We start from the raw sequence: 22775 nt of genomic DNA, 5'->3' as shown, positions 1-22775 counted from the left end.
CCAGGCTGGAGTGCAGTGGCACGATCTTGGCTCACTGCAGAGTTGACCTCCTGGGCTCAAACAATTCTCCCACCACAGCCTCCTGAGTAGCTGGGACTATAGGTGCACACCACCACACCCAGCTACTTTTTGTATTTTTAGTAGAGAGGGGGTTTCACCATGTTACCCAGGCCGGTCTAGAACTGCTGAGCTCAAGCGATCCTCCCGCTTGGGCCTCCCAAAGTGCTGGGATTACAGAGATGAGCCACCACTCCCAGCCCCTGACCAGGTTCCTAATGACAAGACTCCCGCTGATCAGACCCCTGACACGCAGTGCCCAAAGTCCTCTACCAGTGCCCCCGACCCAGCCCACAGACCCTCTTCCTGTGGCTACACCCTCAGGCCAGCCCCTGGGGGTCTTCTCAGGACAGGGCTCCTCATCCAGGACAGTCAGCCTCAGGCTCCAGGTGTCCCCACAAGACTCTCTGGGTCCGTCTCCAAGGGGACAGTGAGGGGTCCTGGCACCAGCTGGACATGTCACCCGGTCCTGTTCCTAAGCCTTGGAGCCAGAGGAACAGAGGGATGTTTGTCAGACCAGGCTCCCCCTTCTGCTGGGCCTCCCAGGGCCCTTCCAGCAGAGCCTGGATCTAGAGACACAGTAGAAGCAACGTGGTAGCCAGCCCAGGACCCCCCAGGCTGGGCTGAGGACCACATACAGAGACTCTCCCCAGGCAGCCAGGAGACCCTTTGCTAGTTTCACCACACCTGAGCAGATGGGCAACAGTTCTTCCCACTGGGGCCTGGTGAAGACGCACGCAGGGAGGGAGCTTTCCACCCCTGCTTCTAAGAAAAATGGCTGGTTCCAGGGCTGGAGCAGAGAAAATACAAGATAAGGTTGGAACATCTTATGTTCATCATCTTATGTTAGGCCAGAAAGTAGGGAAGTGCTCAGAGGAAACCAGTGACAGATCAAAAACACATTAAGTCAGGTTGACATGACTACCACATCAGGGAGCATTTGAGCACCAAAATAACATGCTTTCCTTCCCTTCTCCCCTCTTCGTTAGTTTTGTTTTGTTTTAGTTCCTTATCCATGTTGAAGGAATGAACAAATAAGAAAGCCATCATTTGGGGCCAGGTGAAGTGGCTCATGCCTGTAATCCCAGAACTTTGGGATGCAGAGGTGGGGGGATCACTTGAGGCCAGGAGTTTGAGACCAGCCTGGGCAACATAGTAAGACCCCATCTCTACAAAAATGAAGAAATTAGCCAGGCATGGGAGCACAGGCCTGTGGCCCCAGCTACTCAGCAGGCTGAGGTGGGAGGACCGCTTGAGGCGAGGTTGCAATGAGCTACGATCACATGGCTGCACTCCAGCCCGGGTGACAGAGGGAGACCCCCTCTCATAAAAAAGAAACAACAAAACAAAAAAAGTGTGAAAGAGGAAAGAAGAATTGGACGAAGTGGGGAGATTATCTCACACTTTAAAAGGGTAAAACCACTACTGGGCATTTGGCTGAGAATATAAAATGAAGTAGAGACAAGATAAATTATACAGATCACATGACTGATATAATAAACAAATTTATTAAACCCTGTCTTTACCTTATGTGTTATTAGCATAACTATTATGATAGTTTGATCTGAATTAAAATACAGAGTAGACAGGCATGGCCATGGTGATACAAACAGGCCTATTTTTAGTTGAGAAGAAAGGCAATTCGGCTGGGTGCGGTGGCTCATGCCTGTAATCCCAACACTTTGGGAGGCCGAAGCAGGTGGATTATCTGAGGTCAGGGGTTCAAGACCAGCCTGGCCCCTGGTCAACATGGTGAAACCCCATCTCTACTAAAAATACAAAAATTAGCTGGGCATGGTGGTGCGTGGCTGTAATCCCAGCTATTAGGGAGGCTGAGGCACGAGAATCACTTGAACTGGGGAGGTGGAGGTTGCAGTGAGCCGAGATCGCAGCACTGCACTCCAGCCTGGGTGACAGAGTGAGACTCCATCTCAAAAAAACAAGAAAGGCAACTCTATATTCTGCTGAGACACAATGTTCTATCACATAAAAAGTTAAAGGCTTAGGAATATTATTTTAGTTTTGAGGTATCTGTATTGCCACATTTAGACAGAGTTCCTGAATTAGCCAGGCATGGTGGCTCACACCAGTATCCCAGCACTTTGGGAGGCCAAGGCACGTGGATCACTTGAGGCCAGGAGTTCAAGACCAGCCTGGGCAACATGGTGAAACCCCATCTCTACTAAAAATACAAAAATTAGCCAGACGTGGCAGTGCATGCCTGTAATCCCAGCTACTGGGGAGGCTGAGGCAGGAGAATCGCTTGAACTCAAGGTTGCAGTGAGCCGAGACTGCACCACTGCACTCCCGCCTGGGCAACAGAGCAAGACACTGCCTCAAAAAAAAAAGCTTTATTTAAAAATTTTTTAAAGAGTTCCTAAATCGGCCAGGCACGATGGCTCATGCCTGTAATCCCAGCACTTTGGGAGGCCTTGGCGGGAGGATCACTTGAAGTCAGGAGTTCGAGACCAGCCTGGCCAACATAGGGAAACCCCTATGTTTTAGTCTCTACTAAAAATACAAAACTAAGCCAGGCGTGGTGGCGCATGCCTGTGATCCCAGCTACTCGGGAAGCTGAGGCAGAAGAATCGCTTACACGCGGGAGGTGGAAGTTGCAGTGAGCCGAGATCGCGCCACTGTACTGCAGCCTAGGCAGCGAGACTCTGTCTAAAAAAAGAAAGAGAGAGAGAGACAGATAAATTGGTGAGGAGGGCATGACCAGCAGTTCAGTAATGGCAGAGAAAAAGGCAGACAGGGAAAAGGGCTAAAGTTGGAGAGCTAGCCTTACCTCACTCTAAGAGTTGGCTAACCTCACTGTAAGTCTCAACTCAGGCGTGATCTCAGAGCGTGACCCTGTCTCAAAAAATAAAACAATAAATAAAGTATCAATGCCTAGTATAGGATGAATCTTTGTGTGTGCGTGTGAGACAGGGTCTTGATCCGTCACCCAGGCTGGAGTGCAGTGGCACGATCATGGCTCACTGCAGCCTCAACCTCCCAGCCTCAAGTGATCCTCCTGCCTCCGCCTCCTGAGTATCTGGGACTACAGGTGTGTGCCACCACACTCAACTGATTTTTTTATTTTTTGTAGAGACAGGGTCTCAGAATGTTGACCTGGGCTGGTCTCAAACTCCTGACCTCAAGCGATCCTCCTGCCTCAGCCTCCCAAAGTACTGGGATTACAAGCGTGAACCATCATGCCCAGCAAAATTGATAACTTTTGTGTTTCAAAGGACACCATAAAAAAAGTGAGAACACCTTTTGGGATCCTTGTGCACTGTTGGTGGGAATGAAAAATGCTATGGCTGCTAGGAAAAAGAGTATGGCCATTCCTTAAATAAATAATAAATACGAAGTAATCATATGATCCAGGAAGTCCGCTTCTGAGCATACCTTAAAAAACTGAAAGCAGCAACTCACATATTTGTTCACCCATGTTCACAGGCATATTATTTACCATAGCCAAAGGTGGAAGCGACCTAAGTGTCCATGAAAGGATAAATAAGGCCAGAGGAGGTGGCTCATGCCTGTAATCCCAGCACTTTGGGAGGCCAAGGTGGGCAGATCTCTTGACCCCAGGAGTTTGAGACCAGCCTGGGCAACATGGTGAAACCCCATCTCTGCTAAAATTACAAAAATTAGTTGGGCATAGTGGCACACGCCTGTAACCCCAGCTACTCGGGAGGCTGAGCCATGAGGATCGCTTGAGCCCAGGAGGTGGAGTGCAGTGAGCCGAGATTGCGCCACTGCACTCCAGTGAAGCGACAGAGCAAGATTCTGTCTCAAAAATAAATAAATTAAATAAATAAATAAATAAATGGATAAATAGATCCAGAAATGTGATATTGACGTACAATAGAATATAATTCAGCATTAAAAAGAAGTAAATTGGGGACAGGCACAGTGGCTCATGCTCCCAGCACTTTGAGAGGCCAAAGAGGGCAGATCACCTGAGGTCAGAAGTTCAAGACAAGCCTGGCCAACATGGTGAAACTCCATCTCTACTAAAATACAAAAATTAGCCTGGAGTAATGGTGGGCACCTGTAATCCCAGCTACTCAGAAAGCTGAGGCAGGAGAATCGCTTGAACCTGGGAGGCAGAGGTTGTGGTGGCTGAGCGCCACTGCACTCCAGCCTGGGCAACAGGAGCAAAACTCCATCTCCAAAGAAAAAAAAAGAAGTAAATTGGCCTGTGGCAGTGGCTCACACCTGTAATCCCAGCACTTTGAGAGGTCGATGCAGGAGGATCGCTTGAACCTCCTGTCTTAAAAGACAACCTCCTTAAAAGACAAAACCCTGTCTTTTTTTTTTTTTTTTTTTTTGAGACGGAGTCTTGCTCTGTCGCCCGGGCTGGAGTGCAGTGGCCGGATCTCAGCTCACTGCAAGCTCCGCCTCCCGGGTTTACGCCATTCTCCTGCCTCAGCCTCCGGAGTAGCTGGGACTACAGGCGCCCGCCACCTCGCCCGGCTAGTTTTTTGTATTTTTAGTAGAGACGGGGTTTCACCGTGTTAGCCAGGATGGTCTCGATCTCCCGACCTCGTGATCCGCCCGTCTCGGCCTCCCAAAGTGCTGGGATTACAGGCTTGAGCCACCGCGCCCGGCACCCTGTCTTTTAAGAAAAAAAGAAGAAGAGATAAATTCTAACACATACTACAAGTGAAGCTCGAGGACATTATGCTAAGTGAAATAAACACGTCAGAAAAGGACAAATACTTTATGATGCCATTTACATGAGATTCCCCCAGTCAAATTCACGAATTCAGACAGTAGAATGGAGGTTGCAAAAGACCCTGAGGGAAGCGGTGCACGGGGAGTTGTGCAACGAGACAGGTATCAGTGTTGCAAGATGAAAACAATTCTGGAAATTGGCTTCACAATCTGAATGTATTTAACAATACTGAAGAGAACACTTAAAATGGATGGGAGGCAAAGAATACATTCGGCTTAAATGCAAACGTCCTGGCAGGGACAACCGGACTGAAGCCAGGCCAGCTCAACCACGCCCCTTCCTGCTCCCTTGTCACTCAGTGACAAAGAGGCGGGGCCATTGGATTTGTCCAATCAGGACCTCAGCTGAAAAGCTGTGAGTGGCCACGCTGAGCATGCGCAGTGCGGACGTCGCCATTCCTGGCCCGCGGCAAGATTGCGTTTTACCTGTTTCTGAGGGCGAAGGTGGCTCTGGCGCATCCTTTGTCGCGCCGTGACCTGCAGCTACTGACAGATCCTTAGGGAGGACACCGGGACTTCCCGGACGCTGGGAAATGGTGAGTGTGCGGGGCCAGTGTCCGAGGGGAGGTTTCTGTTTGGAATCGTCTGTTGCCGAGGCCGGGCACCTCGTTGCTGTCAACTCCGGGGTCTGCAGACCCAGGGGCCACCACGGGCGCAGTTCGGCCCTCGGTCCTCTCCGTGGGGGCTGGACCGGCAGTCGGGAGCCCCAGCGTCCTATCCCATCCCCGCGGGGCGACCTCGGCCCCCGGTCCTGGAGCCCTTCTATGGGCAGCTCCGCGCCCGCAACCCCGCATCTCCCCGGATTGTTCGGTGACAGCGGGAGGGTCCTGGGGAGATCCCATCTCGGTCTGTGGGGTTTGTGCGTCTAAGAATCCACTTGGCTGGAAACCTTACGAAGAATCCACGGGCACGTTTCCTCACTTGTGATAACCGAAGCCTGGGGAGGTCCTTGCTGCCGGGGTCAGGAGGACAAGAGGAGCTCCCAGAGGTTCCTGTGACTGCTCAAACGCCCCTGCTCTCATCACCAGGGACTGACCCCTTCTAGTGCTCCCAGCACTCAAGCCTGGGGGTGTTTTTAACCTTCTGAATGTGGGCTTTCTTTTCGAACTTCGAGGACGGGCACTCCTTGTCATAACTGATCAGAAAGATTGTGTTTCTTGCCTTTGGACCCCTTGATCAAACATTAATTCTAGCCACCCTTCATTCTCGTTTCCCTTTGCTCTGGGTAATTTTGTTACCTTGCGTGAATGCGATTTTTAGTTTCTTTGGTTTCTGGATGGAATTTATCATGAGCTTGTTCAGGTTTTTAAATTTTTCTTGTTTGTGTTTCTTTATCTGCATGGTTTCCACCCAAGAGATTTCTTCTATGTTGCAGTGCCACGATGATGGAAAATCTCTGTATGTCATATAAGTGGTAGGCCTTTTTTTTTTTTTTTTTTTTTGAGACCGAGTCCCGCTCTGTCGCCCAGGATAGAGTGCAGTGGTGCGATCTCGACTCACTGCAAGCTCCGCCTCCCGGGTTCACGCCATTCTCCTGCCTCAGCCTCCAGAGTAGCTGGGACTACAGGTGCCCGCCACCACGCCCGGCTAATTTTTTGTATTTTTAGTAGAGACAGGATTTCACCGTGTTAGCCAGGATGATCTCGATCTCCTGACCTTGCGATCTGCCCGCCTCAGCCTCCCAAAGGGCTGGGATTACAGGCGTGAGCCACCGCGCCCGGCTAAGTGGTAAGCTTTGAGATTTGTGAGAGTGATGTTTGTGACATACACCACTTTGATACATTCCGATTGTAGGTGTACGTTGTGATTTTTCTTTCCTCGTGTGGTTTTAATAGGTCAGTGTGTTTTTCTCTGAGCAGTTATCCAGTGGAAGTTTCCTAAGTCTAGAGTTATTGTGGGAATTTTTTTGTTTGTTTGTTTTTGTTTTCATTTTTGTTTTCGTTTTGAGATGGAGTCTCACTCTGTTGCCCAGGCTGGAGTGCAGTGGTGTGATCACGGTTCACTGCAACCTCTGCCTCCCTGGTTCAAACAATTCTCCTGCTTCAGCCTCCCGAATAACTGGGATTACAGGCGCCTGCCACCACGCCCGGCTAATTCTTGTGTTTTTTAGCAGAGATGGGGTTCCACCATGTTGGCCAGGCTGGTCTTGAACTCCTGACCTCAGGTGATCTCCTTGCCTCAGCCTCCCAAAGTGCTGGGATTACAGACATGAGCCACTGCGCCCGGCTGATTGTGGTTATTTTTTTGATACTGATATGTCAGTAATCTAGTTTGGGTACCATACCCTGAAAGATGTAATATATAGTTTTTCAGAACTGGAATACTAATTATTTTTGTATAAAATAATCATCAGTAAGTAATGGTTTTCCTAAGGTGGTTATTTGTAGATCATATCTTTTATCTGTCTGTGTACTTGGGTCAAAAGCTAGTAGTGAGTCTCCTCATCTTAATTCAAGTAGGCTTAATGTACATTACTTTGAATCTTCACATCCTGATGGTTTGGATGTATCCAGTTGAGCTATAGCTGCTTTATGATCTGCCAGTGCTTTGTAAATAGTTTTCCTGACTGTATTGGGTTTCTTATGTTATTCCAAGTCTGAGTTAGTAAAATACTTCGCTTAGTACATTGGGTTTGCAGTCTTTCACCATCAAGTTTCTTAATATTAATAGATTGGTTTTTAAGATGCCTGCCTTGTAATCAATATTGTAATTAAACACCTTTTGATATTGTGAGGTAATTTATATGAGTCATCATTGATTGTATTTCATTAAGTGTCTGTGAGATAGAGGAGAGTATGGAAGTGGTAGTTGACATGTGGGAGTTAAGTTTGTGTTTAAAATCAAACCCTGCTCTTAAGAAATAAAACTGTGGGCTGGGCACGGTGGGTCACGTCTGTAATCCCAGCACTTTTAGGAGGCCGAGGCGGGCGGATCACCTGAGGTCAGGAGTTCAAGACCACCCTGACCAAAATAGCAAATCCGTCTCTACTAAAAATACAAAAAAAAAAATTAGCCGGGCATGGTGACGCACACCTGTAATCTCAGCTACTCGGGAGGTTGAGGCAGGAGAATTAGAATTGCTTGAACCCAGGAGGCAGAGGTTGCAATGAGCTGAGATAACGCCACTGTACTCCACCCTTGAGACTGTCTCGAAAAAAAATTAAATAAATAAATAAAGGTAGTTTGCATATATTGTAGCCAAGTTTGCCAGCCAGTGTGAATTTAGTATGTGTTGTATTATGTCAAATTCTGAATGGTGCTGTGTCTGTTCATTCAGTTTGATTTGTAAAGCTTGTTGGTCTAGGTACGTATAGCCATTTTAGTAAATTATACTGAAAAATGGGTGAGGGTAAGGTTTTTTCACCTGTAGGATGATGAAATATAGTTCTAATATATGTTAAGGTGGAAGCATATTAATGTTGGTTGTCCCTTAAAATGTATGTCTCATTGGGTGGTGTTGATTCTGTACATTTTTTTTTGTAAGTTTCTCAGTTGCGGTGTTTAACTGGTACCCTTGAAAACAAGTATATTTAAGATAACTCTGTCTACATAATCTTTTGTTGTTTTAGCACGTGTTTCAGAAGTCGTGTGTGTAGGCCAGGCATGGTGGCTCATGCCTATAATCCCAGCACTTTGAGAAACCAAGGTGAGTGAATCACCTGAGTCAGGAGTTCGAGACCAGCCTGTCCAACATGGCGAAACTCCGTCTCTACTGAAAATACAAAAAATTAGCTGGATGTGGTGGCAGGCGCCTGTAATTCCAGCTACTCAGGAGGCTGAGGCAGGAGAATTGCTTCAACCCAGGAGATGGAGGTTGCAGCCAGCTGAGAATGCATCATTGCATTCCAGCCTGTATGACAGAGCAAGACTGTCTCAAAAAAAAAAAAAAAAATTCATGTGTGTAAAGTGATCAGGATCAGTTAAGGTTATTGGGTGGGCCAGGTGCAGTGGCTCACAACTGTAATCCCAGCACTTTGGGAGGCCGAGGCAGGTGGATCTTGAGGTCAGGAGTTCCAGACCAGCCTGGCTAACATGGTAAAACCCTGTCTCTACTAAAAAATACAAAAATTAGCTGGGTGTGGTGGCAGGTGCCTGTAATCCTAGCTACTCGGGAGGCTGAGACAGGAGAATCACTTGAACCCGGGAGGCGGAGGTTGCGGCAAGCGGAGATCATGCCACTGTACTCCAGCCTGGGCGACGGAGCAAGACTTCGCCTTTTCGGGGGGGATAAAAAGATTATTGGGTGTAATCTGTTTCCAGTCTAATTCTACTAGTGAGGATTTTTTTAGTTCTGTCAAAAAATTGTGGTTCTCTCAAATAAGTTTGACTTTTGGCATGATTATAGCAAGGTTGGGGAAGGCAAAATTTCCCAAAAGTGGAAAGTTAGAGAATCATTTTAGTATGTCTTATCCTCTTCTATTATATATAACAGTCCAGTGGGTATCCCAGTGGCATTGGTATTTTTCCCGTGGAGGTCTGAAGGTTGGGTATATGTAATATGAATGGTTGGTGTGATAGCTGTGTCTGGTGTTGTACCATCTTTTAGATCTGCTTTGTAATCATAATCTTTGCTTCCTTCAAGTCTGGGTTGGTAGCAGAATTCATACCAAGTATCAACAAATGACTTGTAGGAGTATATATCATATTTATGCTTGTCATGTTCTTCTAGTATACTTTTTGTTGTTGTTGTTGTTGTTTGTTTGTTTGTTTTTGAGATGGAGTTTTGCTCTTTCACAGTCTGGAGTGCAGTGGCTCGATCTCGGCTCACTGCAACCTCTGCCTTCCAGTTTCAAGCAATTGTCCTGCCTCAGCCTCCTGAGCAGTTGGGATTACAGGTGCCTGCCACCACACCTAGCTAACTTTTGTATTTTTAGTAGAGTTGGGATTTCACCATGTTGGCCAGGCTGGTCTCAAACTCCTGACCTTGTGATCCGCCCACTACAGCCTCTCAAAGTGCTAGGATTACAGGCAAGAGCCACCATGCCCGGCCTCAGTATATGGTTTGACTGTGATACTTGGATTGGTGTTTGGTCTGACAGATTGCTTTTATCTAATGATCTGTTTTGTTTTGTTTTGTTTGTGTTTTTTTTTTGAGATGCAGTCTCACTCTGTTACCCAGGCTGGAGTGCAGTGGCGTGATCTCGGCTCACTGCAACCTGCACCTCCCGGGTTCAAGCGATTCTCCTGCCTCAGCCTCCCAAGTAGCTGGGATTATAGGCATGAGCCACCATGCCGGCTAATTTTTGTATTTTTAGTAGAGACCATGATGGCCAGGCTGGGTAATGGTCTGTTTTGATTGGCATGTCTGTTTCTGTGGCATTTTTCTATGTATTATGGGTGCTGTCCGTTGTTTTGAGATGTTATTGAATGCTTGATTGTAGCTACATACATTGGTTGAGTTGCATTTATGTGGTCTTCTAAGGGGTATTTGGGAATACATGCCAAGCATCTATAAAAATGGATTGATTGGATGTGTGTGTAGAAATTCTTTAGGCATTCATTTCAAATGGTCTGAGACTACATATTATTAGTCCCTTGATTTTTCTAGCAGTTGTTCAAAAAATAATATATTTTCATCAAGTACATGTTGTGGAGTGTGTTCTGGTAATCCTGTGATTTTAGGTATGAGTTGGTATTGTTGGATATCTATGTATTCTAGGCTCAGGAATTTTTATGGTGGCTTTAGAAGGAGTGGTAGGAACAGAAGTAGTAGTAGTTGTTGTTGTATCTGTTATATCCCTTTTATATTCTAAAATATTTTAGGCTGCATGCATTGCCTCACACTTATAATTAGCACTTTGGGAGGTTGAGGCAGGAGAATGACTTGAGACCAGCAACATAGGGAGACCCCATCGCTACTAAAAAAAAAAAAAAAAAAATTAACTGTTTTAGTCTATCTGTGTCAATCCTATGTTTTATATTAATTATTGGATATGTAATATGTATCTGATTAAACATAACACTGTAACAACTAAGATATAACAGTACTCGGCCTTGAGGTTCCAAGATTAGGCCGAATAGGAACAGCTCCAGTCTACAGCTCCCAGCGTGAGCAACATAGAAGATGGGTGATTTCTGCATTTCCAACTGAGGTACTAGGTTCATCTCACTGGGGTTTGTTAGACAGTGGGTGCCACCCACAGAGCAGGGCGGGGCATCGCCTCACCTGGGAAGCACAAGGGGTCGGGGTATTCCCTTTCCTAGCCAAGGGAAGCCATGACAGACGGTATCTGAAAAATTAGGACTCTCCCACGCTAATACTGTACTTTTCCAACAGTCTTAGCAAATGGCACACCAGGAGATTATATCCCACGCCTGGCTCGGAGGGTCCCATGCCCACAGAGCCTCACTCACTGCTAGCACAGCAGTCTGAGATTGAACTGCAAGGCGGCAGTGAGGCTGGGGGAGGGGCGTCCACCATTGCTGAGGCTTGAGTAAGTAAACAAAGCCCCTGGGAAGCTCGAACTGGGTGGAGCCCACTGCAGCTCAAGGAGGTCTGCCTGCCTCTGTAGACTCCACCTCTGGGGGCAGGGCATAGCTGAACAAAAGGCAGCAGGAACTTCTGCAGACTTAAACGTCCCTGTCTGACAGCTTTGAAGAGAGTAGTGGTTCTCTCAACACAGAGTTTGAGATCTGAGAACGGACAGAGTGCCTCCTCAAGTGGGTCCCTGACCCCCAAGTAGCCTAACTGGGAGACACCTCCCAGTATGGGCTGACTGACACCTCATATAGCCAGGTGTCCCTCTGAGATGAAGCTTCCAGAGGAAGGATCAGGCAACAACATTTGCCATTCTTCAATATTTGCTGTACTGCAGCCTCTGCTGGTGATACGCAGGCAAACAGGGTCTCCAACAGACCTGCAGCTGAGCATCCTCCAACAGACCTGCAGCAAACTCCAACAGACCTGCAGTTGAGGATCCTGACTGTTAGAAGGAAAACTAACAAACAGAAAGGACATCCACACCAAAACCCCATCTGTATGTCACCCTCCTCAAAGACCAAAGGTAGATAAAACCACAAAGATGGGGAGAAACTAGAGCAGAAAAGCTGAAAATTCTAAAAATCAGAGCACCTCTTCTTCTCCAAAGGAATGCACCTCCTCACCAGCAACGGAACAAAGCTGGACAGAGAATGACTTTGACGAGTTGAGAGAAGAAGTCTTCAGATGATCAGTAATAACAGACTTCTCCGAGCTAAAGGAGGATGTTCAAACCCATCGCAAAGAAGCTAAAAACCTTGAAAAAAGATTAGACGAATGGCTAACTAGAATAAACAGTGTAGAGAAGACCTTAAATGACCTGATGCAGTTGAAAACCATGGCACGAGAACCACATGATGCATGCACAAGCTTCAGTAGCTGATTTGATCAAGTGGAAGAAAGCATATCAGTGATTGAAGATCAAATGAATGAAATGAAGTGAGAAGAGAAGTTTAGAGAAAAAAGAGTAAAAAGAAATGAACAAAGCCTCCAAGAAATATGGGACTATGTGAAAAGACCAAATCTACGTCTGATTGGTGCACCTGAAAGTGACAGGTAGAATGGAACCAAGTTGGAAAATACTCTTCAGGATATTATCCAGGAGAACTTCCCCAACCTAGCAAGGCAGGTCAACATTCAAATTCAGGAAATACAGAGAATGCCACAAAGATACTCCTCAAGAAGAGCAACTCCAAGACACATAACTGTTAGATTCACCAAAGTTAAAATGAAGGAAAAAATGTTAAGGGCAGCCAGGGAGAAATGTCAGGTTACCCACAAAGGGAAGCCCGTCAGACTAACAGTAGATCTCTTGGCATAAACTCTCCTAGCCAGAAGAGAATGGGGGCCGATCTTCAACATTCTTTAAAAAAAGAATTTTCAACCCAGAATTTCCTTATCCTTTGTGACTGTTAAGGTTGGTTGATTAAAGTAAGAGTAGAAGGGCCAGGCACAGTGGCTCATGCCTATAATCCCAGCCCTTTGGGAGGTCAAGGTGGTTTGACACCTTGAGGCCAGGAGTTTGACACTCACCTGGCCAACAGGGCAAAACCCCATCTCTACTGAAAATACAAAAAATTAACTGGGCATGGTGGTGCGTACCTGTAATCTCAGCTACTACAGAGGCTGAGGCAGGAGAATCGCTTGAACCCAGGAGGTGGAGGTTGCAGTGAGCCGAGATCGTGCCACTGCACTCCAGCCTGGGCAACAGAGTGTGACAATGTCTCAAAAAAAGAAAAAAAAAAAAAGAGTCTGACTTAATTCATATACATTTTTATAACAAAGATGTTGTTTGTTCCTCCTGTAACTTCTTTCAAGGTTTTTCTTTGTCTTTTAATTTTCTCTTTGAATATGATACACCCAGGTGTGGATTCGGGGGTATTTATGTTGCATGGCATTCCTGGATATGTCCTTTCATGTATATCGTTAATTTTGGGAAATTATCAGTCGTTATTGCTTCAATTATTTCTTCTGTTTCTTTCTCTTTCTTCTTTAGTTAGTACTATTATGTGTGTGTTCCACTTTTTGTAATTTTCTGACAGTTTTTGGATTTTCTGATGTCTTTTTTCTCCTTTTCAGTTTAGCGGGTTATACTGACAGTTCTTCAAGATCACTGATCATCTCTTCAGACATTTCCACTGTATTGATGAACCTCTAAGGTTGTTCTTCATTTCGTTGTGGTGTATTTTATGTCCTTCGTTACCTTTTGATTCTTCGTTAGAATTTCTATGTCTCTGCTTAAATTGTCTATTTTTTCTTTCATATTGTTCAACATTTCCTTGAGAACCCTTAGTATATTAATCATATTTGGTTTAAATTTCTTATCTGACAATTCCAACATCTCTTCTATACCTAATCTGGTTCTGGCGCTTGACCTCTGTCTTCTAATTCTGTTCTTAAAACCTTTTCGTATTTTGTATATTTTTTGTTGAAAACTGAACAAGATGTACTGGGAAAAAGAAACTGAGGTAAACAGGCCTTGAGTGTGAGTTCTAGGTTTATCCTACTGGGTTTTGTCTCTGTTTACTGTTTTCAGTAGCTGTAGATGTCGGAGGTTAAAATTTTCTTTGGTGTCCTTGCTTTTCTCTCTCCTGTCATCTTTGGGGTTCTCTAGACACTTGCTAAATAAAGTCTGAAACATGCAGAAGGAAATTGCAATCTTCTTTCATTGCAGCCACCTGATTTTAAACAGAACCCCAGTGACAGTACTGGTAAGCTGTAGGTGGAAGGGAAACATAGTCCTACGATTTCATCTCAGTCTTTTTTTTTTTTTTTTTTTGAGACGGAGTCTTGCTCTGTCGCCCAGGCTGGAGTGCAGTGGCCGGATCTCAGCTCACTGCAAGCTCCGCCTCCCGGGTTTATGCCAGTCTCCTGCCTCAGCCTCCTGAGTAGCTGGGACTACAGGCGCCCACCACCTCGCCCAGCTAGTTTTTTGTATTTTTTAGTAGAGACGGGGTTTCACCGTGTTAGCCAGGATGGTCTCGATCTCCTGACCTCGTGATCCGCCCGTCTCGGCCTCCCAAAGTGCTGGGATTACAGGCTTGAGCCACCGTGCCCGGCCTTGATCTCAGTCTTTTAGTGAGCCTGTGCCCCTGAGCTGCAATGTTTTGTGATATGATATGATTAGTCTTTGTATGTGATTCCTAGCACAGAGCTCCTAAATCCCTTGAATTTCACAAGTGAGAAGGGTGAAAGGATCCTCCTTATTTGCAAAGTAGCACTCTTGGGAGATCCTAGATGACTTTAGGATTAGGATTGGTGACCAGAAAGACCCACCCTTGAACTTTCAGCCCTAGCCCCCAGCCTCACCAAAGAAAAGAGGAGTTGGAGATTGAATTAATCGTTAGTGTGTAATGATTTAATCAATCATATCTATCTGATGGGACCTTCATAAATATTGGGGCTCTGAGAACGTCCATGTTGGTGAACATATTGAGGTGCCGTGAGGATGGCACACCCAGGGAATGCATGGAAACTTCCCACCTCCTCCCCATACCGACCAATGGGCCTCTTCCACTTGGCTGTTCGTGAGTTGTATGTTTTGTGATTAAACCGGTGATGCTAAGGAAATCACTCTCCTGACTTCTGAGGGAGGCCCTAGTGAATTATTGAACTATAAAGGGTGTTGTGAGAACTCCAGATTTGTAGTTGGCATATAGAAGCATGGGTGGCCTGGGCACCCCACTGTGTGACTTGCGTCTGACATGGGGACAGTCTTGTGGGACTGAGTCCTTAACCTGTGGAGTCTGACTAATTCTGGGTACTTAAAATTGAATTATATTTTAGGGCACAGTCGATGTCAGAGAGTTGGAGAATGGTGTTGGAAAAGACACCTTGTATTGGTGTTGGGAAGACAAAAAATGGTTCACCTTCACACATGCTTCTGTGTCCCTGCCCCTAGGTCACATAGGCTTTGGCAAAATCCTAGTAGGTTAGGCTTTTGTTGAAATGGATTTTTTTGAGAACAGGCCTTCTTAAGAAGAACATGATGTTCTGGGAATATTATAAAATTGTTACTTTTCCTATTTGTCTCTCAAATTTTAGAGAGAAAACTTTGCCTTATGACCCTCAATTCTTTAATGGATCTAAGAAGAGTAATTGATTTGATGTTTATTTTTTACTTGCACGGCTGGGAATGACAATTTGTACATTCCTTACTTGTAAGACCAGAAATTGGAAGTCTCTGACTTCATTTTTTTGTGATGTTTGATGGATGATCGCTGTAAAATCTCATTCCTGCCAGGCATGGGGGCTCATGCCTGTAATCCCAGCACTTTGGGAAGCAGAGACAGGCAGATCGCTTGAGCCTAGGAGTTCAAGACCAACCTGGCCAACATTGTGAAACCCTGTCTCTACTAAAAACACAAAAATTAGACTGGTGTGGTGGTACACACCTGTAATCCCAGCTACTCAGGAGGCTGAGGCACAAGAATCGCTTGAACCCAGGAGGCGAAGGTTGCAGTGAGCCGAGATCACGCTACAGCACTCCAACCTGGGCAACAGCGAAACTCGGTCTCAAAAAAAAATGAAATAAAATAAAATCTCATTCCTCCTTTTCCACTATATACCCCACATCCAGATATGATAGGAAGAAAGCCTGGGTCACCCTCATTTGGTGCTGGTGAGACATCCAATCCACATTAGCCCCTGCCTGTATGCATGAACTCCCACACTAGCCCACTCCCTAACCTCAGTGAAAACCCCGAGCCAGCCTAACCGCTGTTCCCAAGGTCTCAAGTATACATGTAATAAACCTTCTCCTGGTGTAGGGATTTTGTAGAGGTCTAAGTTGCCATACGTTCCTCCTCAGGCCTGAGCTCTAACTTCCCAGTAACCTCCTAGATCCATGAAATATGAGAGAGACAAAAGGAAGAACTGAGCCTGTGATAAATATTACACAAACAAGTTGAAATTAATACTTCTGCAAACGAATATTTTCATTCAACCAGCTGGATTTGAGTACTCATAGTGGAACAGGAATTAAAATAAATTTTAAAGATGTGTAAGCAAAAACTCAGTTGTATGTAAGAAAAACCAGTTCCCCCTGAGGAAGAGAAAGAGCTGAAGTCCTTTAAAAATTGACTGCCTGTTTTTCTGTGGCTAGTGAGCCTTATCTCTCCCTTTCCCAGGCATTGTGAAGACTCTGTTTCTCTAGCTGTGCAGCTGCAAGGTCACTAAACAGATAATCTCAAGTCGTAAAACATATTGTTCCTTGAAAAGTAAGAAATAATGTAATGCATGTCTTAACTGAATAATTGTCTTTGTTTCTCACTTCTGTCCCCCTGCACAAATCTCCCCCCACCCCATGAAATACTGAAAAGGTAGCTTGACTCTTTGTTCGAGGCTCAGTCCTTTAGATGTTAATCCAACTGGGTCAGTGCACCTAAGTAATTAAATAATTCCTCCTCAACGTGTCAATCTCTCTATTCCTTAATAATCCCACTGCAGTAGTGGCCCGGAGTCCTTCAGGACTTGGCCAACAGCTCCTTGTGACAATTTAGCTTTCCCCAGGCCTCCTGGCCTCTCGTTTGTTGATGGGAATAAAAGAAAAGCCTACTGTTCTTGAAGGTGTATTTATTTATGAAAACCTTATCCAGATTGATTCCATGTTTAATGAAATGCTGAGTGATAAGATGCTTAATAAGGTAGGAAATGAGTTTTTGTCACAAGGGATTAGAGGTCTTAAAATTTGTTTCATTTGTATAGCATTTCTGTTACTTTTCCAATGTGAGCTTGAGTCCACCTTTAGAGAACAATAAAGTTCCAAATGATCACAGTAAAAATATAGAAGTAATTGATCAGGCACAGTGGCTCACGCCTGTAATCCTAGCACTTTGGGAGGCCAGGGGGTGGGGCAAATTGCCTGCGCTCAGGAGTTCGAGACCAGCCTGGCCAACATGGCAAAACCCCGTCTCTACTAAAAATACAAAAAATTAGCTGGGTGTGGTGGCACACACCTGTAGTCCCAGCTACTCAGGAGGCTGAGGCACAAGAATCATTTGACCTCCAGAGGCGGAGGTTGCAGTGAGCCAAGATCAGACCACTGAACTCCAGCCTGGGCAATAAAGCAAGACTCTGTTTCAAAAAAAGAAAAAGAAAAAAGAAAAAAATAGAAGTAATTTCTGTGTGTTCATGATCGCATGAATTTTATGAGGAAGTCAGTGTGGACAGTTGTAGTTCTGACAGCCGAGTCACACACCAAATGTTTGGAGAACACAGAATTGTATGGGAACTTCTTATAAATCGAGTATAGATCCCCAGTACCACCAGTCTTACCCATCCTCCTGTAAACATATGTGGAATGTTTCAGAACTCAGTCTCCTTTGAGGATGTGGCTGTGAACTTCACCTTGGAGGAGTGGGCTTTGCTGGATTCTTCACAGAAAAAGCTCTACGAAGATGTGATGCAGGAGACCTTCAAAAACCTGGTCTGTCTAGGTAAGGATATCAACATTTCTCTCCTCAGTTAAATATATAACACAGAACAAGTGTTTCTTGCTTGACAGCTGTGTTCCAAGATTTGAAATGTGGAAAGGGAATCTTTTGGTGATTGAATCAGACAGAGTCACAGCTAATCATGAAACTAGACTGTAATGATTTTCTGTAATTTGTAATAATTTATAATGGTGTTTCTGGGTGTGCATTTTAGGAAAAAAGTGGGAAGACCAGGACATTGAAGATGACCACAGAAACCAGGGGAGAAATCGAAGGTGAGTTGCATCCACAGAAGAATAGCAGCCCATGGGGGAATTTCAGAAGAAAGCAGGCAAAACAATTAAGCACAGCTTCAAATTTAGTTATTCCTAGAAAACTTTCACTGAAAATGTTTTCTTAAAAACATCATAGATGTTCAGGATGTGAAAAATAAATCACATTGAAATAGCATTCAGAAAATACTTCTATAAATATGATTCTTTTGGTCAGGCACAGTAGTTCGTACAGGTAATCCCAGCGGTTTGGGAGGCTGAGGTAGAAGGATCACTTGAGTCCAGGAATTCAAGACCAGCCTGGGTAACATAACAAGACCTCATCTGAAAAAAAAAAAAAAAAGGCTAGGTGTGGTGGCTCACACCTGTATTCCCAGCACTTCGGGAGGCCGAGGGGGCGGATTACGAGGTCAGGAGATTGAGACCATCCTGACTAACATAGTGAAACCCCATCTCTACTAAAAATACAAAAAAAAAATTAGCCGGGCATGGTGGCAGGCACCTGTAGTCCCAGCTACTCAGGAGGCTCAGAGGAGAATGGCATGAACCTGGGAGGCGGAGGTTGCAGTGAGCCGAGATCGCGCCACTGCACTCCAGCCTGGGCAACAGAGCGAGACTCCATCTCAAAAGGCCTGGCATGGTGGCTCATACCTGTAATCCTAGCACTTTGGGAGGCCAAGGCGGGCGGATTACCTGAGGTCAGGAGTTCAAGACCAGCCTGGCCAACATGGCAAAACCCCATCTCCACTAAAAATACAAAAATTAGCCAGCCGTGGTAGTGTGCTCCTATAATCCCAGCTACTCAGGAGGCTGAGGCAGGAAAATCACTGGAACCCGGGAGGCAGAGGCTGCAGTGAGCCTAGATCACACCATTGCACTTCAGCCTGAGTGACAGAGCAAGACTCTGTCTCAAAAAAAAAAAAAAGCATTAGCCAGGCATGCTGGCACCCATCTATAGCACATCTATAGTCCCAGCTGCTCAGGAGACTGAGATGGGAGGATTGGTTGAGCCCAGGAATTCAAGGCTTCAGTGAGCTGTGATCGTGCCACTGCACTCCAGCCTGGGTGAGAGAATGAGACTCCATCTCTTATTTAAACAAAACAAACAAAAAAATTGACTGTTTTGATCATAACTATGGTTGAGTCTTCTTCCAGAGCATTGAATATATTAACGTTCAAACAATTCAGACAGGGCAGATATCCTACACTTTCTTCGAAAATGGTTAAAATGTAATTCTCATACCTACTAATAAATACAAAATAATTAAAAAGCCACTAATAATGTACTGCTCATTTTTTACAGAGGTCATATGGTTGAGAGACTCTGTGAAAGTAGAAAAGGTAGCAAATGTGGAGAAACCACAAGCCAGATGCCAAATGTTAATATCAACAAGGAAACTTTTACTGGAGCAAAACCACATGAATGCAGCTTTTGTGGAAAAGACTTCATGCATCATTCATCCCTTAATAGGCACATGAGATCTCACACTGGACAGAAACCAAATGAGAATCAGGAATATGAAAAGCAACCATGTAAACGTAAAGCGGTTGGGAAAACCTTCAGTTATCGCCACTGCGTTCGCAAACATGAAAGAACTCACACTGGAGGGAAGCCCTATGAATGTAAACAGTGTGGGAAAGCCTTTATATATTACCAGCCTTTTCAAAGACATGAAAGGATTCATGCTGGAGAGAAACCCTATGAATGTAAGCAATGTGGAAAAACCTTTATATATTACCAGTCTTTTCAAAAACATGCTCACACTGGAAAGAAACCCTATGAATGTAAACAGTGTGGGAAAGCCTTTATATGTTACCAATCTTTTCAAAGACATGAAAGGACTCACACTGGAGAGAAACCCTATGAATGTAAGCAATGTGGTAAGGCCTTCAGTTGTCCTACATACTTTCGAACTCATGAAAGAACCCACACTGGAGAAAAACCCTACAAGTGTAAAGAATGTGGTAAAGCTTTCAGTTTTCTCAGTTCTTTTCGAAGGCATAAAAGGACTCACAGTGGAGAGAAACCCTATGAATGTAAAGAATGTGGAAAAGCCTTCTTTTATTCTGCAAGCTTTCAAGCACATGTAATAACACACACGGGGGCTCGACCTTATAAATGTAAAGAATGTGGGAAAGCCTTCAACTCTTCTAATTCCTGTCGAGTGCATGAAAGAACTCATATTGGAGAAAAACCATATGAATGTAAACGGTGTGGCAAATCATTCAGTTGGTCCATTTCTCTTCGAATGCATGAAAGAACTCATACTGGAGAGAAACCCTATGAATGTAAACAGTGTCATAAAACCTTCAGTTTTTCAAGCTCCCTTCGAGAACACGAAACAACTCACACTGGAGAGAAACCCTATGAATGTAAACAATGTGGTAAAGCCTTCCGTTTTTCAAGTTCCCTTCAAAGACATGAAAGGACTCACAGTGCAGAGAAACCCTATGAATGTAAACAGTGTGGGAAAGCCTTCAGGTGTTCAAGTTATTTTCGAATTCATGAAAGGTCGCACACTGGAGAGAAACCCTATGAATGTAAACAGTGTGGAAAAGTTTTCATTCGTTCCAGTTCCTTTCGACTGCATGAAAGGACACACACTGGAGAGAAACCCTATGAATGTAAACTCTGTGGGAAAGCCTTCAGTTTTTCAAGTTCCCTTCGAGAACATGAAAAAATTCACACTGGGAATAAACCATTTGAATGTAAGCGGTGTGGTAAGGCCTTCCTTCGTTCCAGTCAAATTCGATTGCATGAAAGGACTCACACTGGAGAGAAACCGTATCAGTGTAAACAATGTGGAAAAGCCTTCATTTCTTCCAGTAAATTTCGAATGCATGAGAGAACTCACACAGGAGAGAAACCCTATCGATGTAAACAATGTGGTAAAGCCTTCAGATTTTCAAGTTCTGTTCGAATTCATGAAAGGTCTCATACTGGAGAGAAACCTTATGAATGCAAACAATGTGGAAAAGCCTTCATTTCTTCCAGTCACTTTCGACTGCATGAAAGGACTCATATGGGAGAGAAAGCCTAAGAATATAAGCAACATTCTGAAGCCTTCAGTTTTTCCAGCTCCTTCTGAATACACGAAAGAGTTCATACTGGACAAAAGCTGTGTGAATACAAACATTGTTTTAAAACCCTGGATTGTTCCAGTTTCTTTTGAACACATGAAAGAATTCCCACTGGTGAGAAACCATATGAATGTAAACATTGTGATTAATCCTTCAGTTGACCTAATTCATTTCAAAGACAGGACTCCTGCTGCAATGAAATCTGGTTTGTTTTTTTTTTTAAAAAAAGCCAAGCTTGGTGGCTCATGCCTGTAGTCCCAGCACTTTGGGAGGCCAAGGCAGGCAGATTATTTGAGGTCAGAAGTTTGAGACCAGCTTGGTCAACATGGTGAAACCCCATGTCTACTAAAAATTACAAAAAAATTAGCCAGGCATGGTAGCGCATACCTCTAATCCCAGCTGCTCAGGAGGCTAAGGCAGGAGAAATTGCTTGAACATGGAGGCAGAGGTTGCAGGGAGCTGAGATCACGCCACTGCACCCCAGCCTGGGCAACAGAATGAGACACTGTCTCAAGAAAAAAAAAGTGGGAAAATCTTCAACTGTCCTCTGGAGTGTGAATATATGAAAAGACTCAGAGTAGGGTAAAAGTCGATAAATGTTAAATGTAAGAAATTTGGGGAAGCCTTCACACAGCCTTTTGAGCACACATGAGAATGTATACTGGAGAGAAACCCTACATATTAAGAATGTGGGAAATTCTTCATCCTAGTTCTTTTGTTGTTGTTGATGATATAAAAATATTTTCATTTAATAAAGATTGTCAGGTTATATTCAATGAGAAAGAAAGTATCATGTAAACAGCCCAGTAATAAAATTTTATGATCTTATAAATTATTTTATTTTTCTTTAAAATTGGAACATATTCTCATTATGCTTTCCAAAGGACATATTGATTTAGATGTGACTCATTCTTCAGTGGATTCTACAGAAGAAATCATATGAGAGCTAATTTCCAATTCAGCAACAGCATTTTTTACTTCTGTAGTTATTTTTTTCTATCCAATCTGGCTAAGTCTTGGTTGAGTAGTTCATGTTGCTATTTGAAGTCCCTGGGTGTGAGGTAGGGATCCTTAAGTTTTCTCTCATAATATGTCCTCTGTTGAGGCCTACACTATTAAGATTTTCAACACAAGATAACTCTTGGACTGGCCTTGTAAAAATGGAGAGTAAACATTTGACCCACTTTGTCTGTAGAAGCTTGGTGCAGACTGCTGCTAATATCTCATTCGTTCTGTAGATGGACTTCTAATTTTTGTCTCTCTTGTCTTGCTCTTTCTTCAATCTCCCATTTAAACTTCTCTACATATTCTATATCATGTTCATTTCCATATGACTTTTCAGATTTACTACTTCTGTTACAGTCTTGCCAATGCACCACAGTAGAGCAGTTTTTTGTTTTCTGAGGTAGTATGTGGAGTTCTTTGTCTTACTTCCAAGGATATTAAGGAATGCAGACACAAGGGTGAGATTGGAGCAAAAGTTTAATAAGCAAAGAAAGAAAGCTCTCCACAGCAGAGAGTGGAGCCCAAATGGATTGCCCACTATGAGGCTGGGTCTGGGATTTTTATAGACTGGAAAGGGGAAGAAATGTGCTGACTAGTCTGAAGGCTGTCTTGGCAAAGCATGATTCAGCCTGGCCCAGGACCTTGGCCTGGGATCAATCAGAGGCTGAAGTGATGATTCATAGAGGCTAAAGAATGTCTAAAAAAAGAAAGTGCCCACCA

At 44.4% G+C, this 22775-nt stretch overlaps 1 protein-coding gene across 1 annotated transcript; it reads left to right on the top strand.

Moving 5' to 3' along the window:
• The first annotated feature begins 5115 nt into the window (after nucleotides 1–5115).
• On the top strand, nucleotides 5116–21878 carry ZNF14 (zinc finger protein 14). The gene is made up of 4 exons (XM_011925890.1): nucleotides 5116–5321; nucleotides 17574–17700; nucleotides 17912–17972; nucleotides 19273–21878. Exons 1-4 carry the CDS (start codon nucleotides 5319–5321, stop codon nucleotides 21008–21010), a joined length of 1929 nt encoding a protein of 642 aa, XP_011781280.1. The 5' UTR covers nucleotides 5116–5318; the 3' UTR covers nucleotides 21011–21878.
• Nucleotides 21879–22775: the final 897 nt, after the last annotated feature.

This window comes from Colobus angolensis, unplaced genomic scaffold, assembly GCF_000951035.1.
Source record: "Colobus angolensis palliatus isolate OR3802 unplaced genomic scaffold, Cang.pa_1.0 Scaffold66, whole genome shotgun sequence".
NCBI lineage: Eukaryota > Metazoa > Chordata > Mammalia > Primates > Cercopithecidae > Colobus > Colobus angolensis.
This window is presented reverse-complemented; position numbering and strand designations above follow the sequence as displayed.

What these genes read in the sequence shown, in the direction of transcription:
- ZNF14 (XM_011925890.1), top strand. An exon ending in CAAAAACCTGGTCTGTCTAG is followed by an intron (nt 17,701 to 17,911) that starts GTAAGGATATCA and finishes TGTGCATTTTAG; the next exon opens with GAAAAAAGTGGGAAGACCAG. An exon ending in AACCAGGGGAGAAATCGAAG is followed by an intron (nt 17,973 to 19,272) that starts GTGAGTTGCATC and finishes CATTTTTTACAG; the next exon opens with AGGTCATATGGTTGAGAGAC.